This window comes from Ipomoea triloba, chromosome 10 (assembly GCF_003576645.1).
Source record: "Ipomoea triloba cultivar NCNSP0323 chromosome 10, ASM357664v1".
In the NCBI taxonomy this organism is placed as follows: Eukaryota; Viridiplantae; Streptophyta; class Magnoliopsida; order Solanales; family Convolvulaceae; genus Ipomoea; species Ipomoea triloba.
Genome location: NC_044925.1, coordinates 1,251,301 through 1,257,951, shown reverse-complemented (window position 1 = coordinate 1,257,951; position 6,651 = coordinate 1,251,301). Strand labels below are relative to the sequence as shown.

Below are 6,651 nucleotides of genomic sequence, written 5' to 3'. Positions count from 1 at the left end.
TATGATATTAAATGTTATTGGGAAAGGAAAATGAAGGAGAATTTTGGTGGAGGGCAATTTTCATGGGCAAATACGGTCCACTCGAAACAACTTTTTTGAGTTTTATGAGTTAGAATAATATATTTTATGTGTTTAAATAATGTACATTATAGGTTAAAATAATATATTTTATGTGTTAGAATAATATACATTATGTATTACATTAATAAAACTTTTGGAGTAAGATAATGTACTTTATTAGTTATAATAATGTACATTATACTTTAAAATAATACACAGTATGTTTTAGAATAATATATATTATGAGTTATAAAAATGTATGTTACAGTGAGTCATGAAAAAAAAAACTACACGAAATAATGTCATATTTAGATCGTGGTCCACACAGTTGTGCAAACCACGGTCTATGCAATAACTATTGATTTCATGTAGCTATCTAGAGAATTAAAAGTACCTTTGAGGCTAGGATAGTAATTTTGTTAAAGCTATATATTTGAGACTTTATTAATCAAGATTGGATTTGTAGGATTAGCCATGTTGACAAGGAGAGACTAATTGTTATTTTGATTAGATTGTGAGTAATCATGTGGGTTCGAATTGACATACCTTCTTTCTAGTGGTCTTGGTAAGGGTATACCGTTTATATAGCCTCACACATTTCATTTAATTTTCTTGTGCTCCTCATTTTTTTCTAGTATGAAAAAAAAAAAAATCACAGCTCATATATATATATTGTTGTTCCCAAAAAAAAAAGTAAAATCCCCAACCCTAGGGCCGAAACGTGGGAGGATGTAAGGGGAAAAAATATCACAGCTCATATAGCCGGGACGTGGGAGAATGCAAGGAGTCCCTCTCATACTGTCACTATTGAGGCTTAATCCCGGATCATTGTTTCCAAACACCACCCCTGTGACGATCTGAGCTGCCCATGAGACATCAACTATTTCTAGCTACAAAATGAGAAGCCTTTAAACAAGACACAATTACACTAATTGTAACCTTGTTTTTGGAATAAGAATAATCACAACTATAATACAAATATCTTTTCAATAAAAATTCATATTGAGAATTTATTATACACTAGTCTAACATCTAAAATGAAAATAAATTATTTATACAAAATATGAGATTTTTAACGAGGTTCAATAACACTAATTGTAACCTCATTTTTGGAATAACAATCACTTGATTCTGTGTAACACATAGAAACAGTGGTAGTGGAATGGTTGGTAATCACAAAAGCTGGCTCTTTAGGCAGTGGAATTGCTAATGTAGGGTTGCTCAACATTAGAACCACATCAAACATTGTTGGTCTATCTGTTGGGATTGTTTGAACGCATAAAAGTCCCACCTCAATACACCTTATAACCTGGAGAGAGTCGCATGATGATTCCTTTATTGCGAGATCAGCAAATTCGAGTGCTTGTCCTTTTTTCCAATTTTCCCATGCCTAATACAAAGAAAAATAAAGAGAACCATAATATCATTTTCTTTTGCATATAATTTGTATAACTAAATCATGAAGTTATTTGGCATGCATACCCATCCAATGAGGGAGACTGAAAGTTGAGAGTGAAAAAATTCAGAATTCTTCCGACCATTAACAATTTCTAACAATAGTACCCCGAAACTGAACACATCAGATTTCTCAGAAAATTGTCCATGTAATACATATTCCGGTGAAATATAGCCGCTGATCAAACAAGAAAATTAGTTAGAGAGGCTATAACTATACACACATATATATTTGATTAATTATGTATTTATGTAGTTACCAACTGAATCAAATTTTGATTATGAGAGGAATCCAAGTAGCTGCACTTACTATGTTCCAACCACACGATTTGTTTCTGCTTGAGTTTGGTCAAGGCCAAAAATTCTTGCCATCCCGAAATCTGAAACTTTTGGTTTCATTTCTTCATCAAGTAAAATGTTGCTTGCTTTTAAATCTCTATGAATGACTTTTAATCTCGAATATTTGTGAAGATAAAGAATTCCTTGAGCAACTCCCTCTATTATTTGAATACGTGTATCCCAGTCCAAATTATCTTTCTCAACTATATATGAGACAAGAAAAGTGATGTTAGTAGGAGAACAAAATAGGAAAGTTAAACTACCTTAGAAATTATGATTTGAAATAGATAGCAAACATACCAAATAACGATTTGTCCAAACTTCGGTTTGGCAGGTACTCGTAAATTAGTATTTTTTCATCATCTTCAATGCAACAACCCAATAGATTAACCAGATTTTTATGCTGTAGTTTTGCAATTAGCTTCAACTCATTCATGAACTCTTCTAAACCTTGTGATGATCGCTTACATAGCCTTTTGATGGCTACCATCCCAAATTCTGATAAAAATCCCTAAAAGAAAATGACAATCCAAAGTACAGTTATAACATAACTTGCTTCCACTCCAATATATATACATAGTTGAAAAAATCGCTAAGCGCTCCTTGGACGTCCATGGGCCTAGCGCCTAAGGCCCGATTAATCGATGCCTAGGCGCCCTTGTATTTTTTATTTTTTAAAAGTTTGTTTAAATTTTTTTAATTTCTTAAGACTAATAATTATAAAGCATTTAATGCTTTAATATTTAATACTAAAATATTAAATATTAACCTTAAAAATATATAGAGCTTGAACAATTTAGGGTATTTCGCTCAAAATGATATTGTTTTGAATTAAATAACTCATTAAAAAAAGAATAATAGCTAATCGGCCAACTAGGCAGCTTAGTCAGTGCTTAGAAGGCCTAGGTGGTCAGCCCCTAAACGGCCTAATCAGTCGGCCACCTAGACCACCAGTTATGGTGATACGTTAGGCAGTTGACCGACACCTAGCGCCTAGGCGGCGATTAATCGGCGCCTAGACAGAATTTTTGTAATCCTGTATACATATATATACCATGTCGCAAAATTATTATAATGTGGTCACCTTATATACTGGACCGAATCCACCCTCTCCAAGCTGGTTTGCTTCATCGAAGTTGTTTGTAGCATTTAATATTCTCTCCAAACTCAGTTGCAGCAACTCTCCATCTCCTTTTCCAACCAGAAATGCATTTGACTTTGAGCTAGCCATTACCCAATCTGTGTTTACACTGCAGCCGTTAGCAACTAATAATTATGGTGGCTGGTGGGACTATGTTTACACACCAGTTGTGAAATACTCCCTCTGTGACCAACCAACTCTTTGTTCTTGCATACTTTCTTTAGTAATTTTTATTTTATTTTTAAATTTAATTTTTTGTTATGTTTAATAGTACTTTTAATATAGTTACTAAATAATATATATATATATATATATATATATATATATATATTAATACTAAACTTAATATTATATTATAAAAAGTTGAATTGAAAATAAATTCAGTCAAGTTTTGTTAATCAAATCAGACAGATAAAATAGTACGGGGAGAGTGATAATTAAGGTGGTAAAAGAATGACCAATTTGTGTAGTGTGTACCTTTTTTTGTAAAGTATTTCCGTTTGATGAGGATACAAGCCAAAACACTAATAATAAGAAAGAGTGCAAAGACCAAAGAAACTACTATTACTGCAACATGCACTGGACTATTGCTTTTGTGAACTGAATTTTCAATTCCACCAATTCCATCTGCACCAAATGTAATCAAACTAAAGTAAAAAAAAGGCTGAATATGTGTCAAGATTCAAGAAGCTCAAAAAAAAAGATAAAACGGGATAACCCAGTCAAGATAGTTAAAGATACAAACTTTTAACCACAAGGTCAGAGTTCAAATCTTAACTCTCTTAGTTTGAATCAGTTAGTTATGGACAACCAATGCTGGTTTACATCCTTGTGATCCTTTGCCAGTTAGGATCATAAGGTGGGGTTTACCCGGTACCCACTTTCAGATAGTGACTGCAGGTTCCTCTTCACCAAACTTTTAAACACAAGGTCAAAATTCAAATCCTAACTCCTCTCTTGGTTTGAATATGGGTAACCTATGCTGGTTTGCATCCTTTGGTCCTTTGCCAACTAGGATTACAAGGTGGGGTTTACCCAGTATCCACTTTCGAGTAATGATTGCAGGTTCCCTCGTCACCAAAAAAATAAAAAAAGGGACAAAGTTGAAGAAGTATTACTTAGCTCAGAGGCATGAACTCGAAGATGGAGATCATTAATGGCAGCTGAATTGTTATGACCCAAATCAACCAAGTCCCCAAACCAGTTTATACAATTGACAGTGAAACTAATATTGGTGTAAGCAAAAGCAGTGCAGGAGCAGTTCCTGAAACACTGAGCTTCACATTCCGAAAATGTCACATTCCCCATTGAAATTGGATGGTCAGGCCATTTCATCCACTCAAGCCTCTTAAACCTCTCATCTCCATTGCATTCCAATCCTATTCTCCTCACACACCCTCCACTATAATTCCCATTTCCCCAATCTTTCTCCGATTTCGGCCTAAACCCTTCCAAGCAACTACAAACCGAACTCGAACCAATTCTCCCACAGCTTCCAAATGAACCACAGCTCCCATACATTTCACACTGACTATTGGACCCTGGAAACTGAAACTGCAACACATTCTCCCATTTGTTACTTGTCCGTGGCTTGAACAGAATTTGAATATGCCCATCATAGCTCAACAAGAGCCTTATTGGGGCCGAATCGTCATCGTACATATAGCTGAAATAAACCTCATCAAATTGTACACCAAAAGTGAAGTACACTGAATATCCCAGATTTGGAACATAAACATGTTGAGAAAATCCAAACTGGAACACATTGCTCCTAAGATAAGGAACATTTTGGACCTGTTTACTAACAGAAAACTGTTTTCTCCAAAGAAAGATTTGGGGAGCCCCGGTGGGATCCAATCCAACTGAGAATTTCCCCGGCCGGGGATCATCTCTGCTGGTCCAAGACTGAAGAATGCTCCGTTTTCCGGTTCTCATGTTCACCTTTAGTCTCATCTCCGGCATCAATGTATCCCCGCCGTCATCAAAGCTCTCCCAAACAGTGGAATTCCCCTGCTTCAGAATAAGGTTTCCCGTGTCTTTCAGTTGCGCCTCCGCCGCGTAATTTCCGGGGGGACCGGACACGTTTGTCGACCATTTGGTGTTATTTCTTGCGCCATCGAGAAGCCGCAGATTCCCGTCATCGCTGATTGTGAAACGGGGGTGGGAATCTTGGTCGGGGAGCGGAGAATCTTTGTTGGCCACCCAAATCACACTGTCTTTGAGGTTGTTGTACCATATTCCCAGAAACAAAGAAGATGAGTTTCCGGGACGGAAAAATCCTAAAGCGAAGTTCCCATTGGAGGAAACTAATAAAGTCCCGTTTGGAGTAATAACATCGCCGGGACTTAGAATGTCTGTGCTCTTTCCGAGATTGCAGAAAAAACACAGAAAAGATAACAAAACAAGGAAAAGTAGAAGAAACCTTCCCATGATAGCCGAGAAGGAAAAGAATGGGTGTTGGTCGAGCTCCAATCTGGGTATTGTGAAACAATATTTAATGAGTGCTATGATCTATTTCACACTTAAACACGTTTTGTCCGACTGGATAACAAAACTCATTCACTTCTTATCAAGTTTATACTATTTATTGTCATGATAGCTCAGTTAATTTTTGGTGAAAAATTACATCTAAGAAGGTAGGATCAAATTCTAGCAGTCGTAGTACAGTGAAACTGGAGCTCCCACTTAAAGGGCTACATATTGTGTCATTGATTTAACTCCTCAACAATTCTAGTAGGGCCTTTAATTTTATTTTATTTTTTGTCTCCACTAAACATAATTCCTGCGGGCCTTCGCACTTGGCCATATATATATATATGGGTGATGAATTGCATATTGGAGTTTGATGATGATGAATTCATTTAGACAATTGTTTTTTATGTGATACATAATGCTACTCCGTATTATATTGTAAAGATGGCACATTCGCACCCAACAAACGAAACGAAACGAAACAAAACAAAAAAAGCATCTATTGGATAGTGTATTTAATAATTAGGTTTTCCACTATGGAAAAGTCATCTTTCCCCTCCGTTAATTCGCTGCATCATTCATCAACTCATATACACCTCATCATTGCAGGAAATCCTGCTCCCCCCCCCCCCCACCCACATTTATACACACGCACACTCAAAACAATATATGCCTATGAGAAAATTAAGAAACAATTCATTTGAAATTTAAAAAAATATATATAATGACATTATGATAATTATTTGTAATTATAAAAGTCCAACTTTTAATATAGGATGGAATTTTTTAATGAGTACATTTCTAGATAAGCATTAAATCCTAAATAAAAAAAAAACTAAATTATATACCTAAATCATAAATACTAAACTTTAAGCAATAAAAAGTAAATCCATAAACCAAACAAAAGAGTGAACATGAAACCAAATTAAAAAACTAAATCATAAACTTTAAAACATGAACTCTAATTGCATTGCACTTTTGCCAAGGATCTTGTGGTCCAGCAACACCAAGTTATTGTTCTTTTATATGGGAGGTTGTGGGTTCGAGTCTCAGTGGAGGGATATTAACTCTTTGTGCTTCAATAGGTTGAAAAATGTAGTTATGAACAAATACTGCATTGTAATAGAGTTGGTAGTATTCAAAAAAAAAAAAAAGTGCATTGCACTTTTAAATTGGCCAAAATA

At 35.2% G+C, this 6,651-nt stretch overlaps 1 protein-coding gene across 1 annotated transcript; it reads right to left on the bottom strand.

Annotated features, from left to right (window-relative positions):
- Positions 1 to 967: 967 nt before the first annotated feature.
- LOC116031933 (G-type lectin S-receptor-like serine/threonine-protein kinase B120) lies at positions 968 to 5,554 on the bottom strand. Its single transcript, XM_031274290.1, has 7 exons — positions 4,114 to 5,554; positions 3,473 to 3,622; positions 2,939 to 3,093; positions 2,155 to 2,365; positions 1,826 to 2,057; positions 1,543 to 1,693; positions 968 to 1,450 (listed from the first exon to the last, which is right to left on the bottom strand). Exons 1-7 carry the CDS (start codon positions 5,423 to 5,425, stop codon positions 1,133 to 1,135), a joined length of 2,529 nt encoding a protein of 842 aa, XP_031130150.1. The 5' UTR covers positions 5,426 to 5,554; the 3' UTR covers positions 968 to 1,132.
- Positions 5,555 to 6,651: the final 1,097 nt, after the last annotated feature.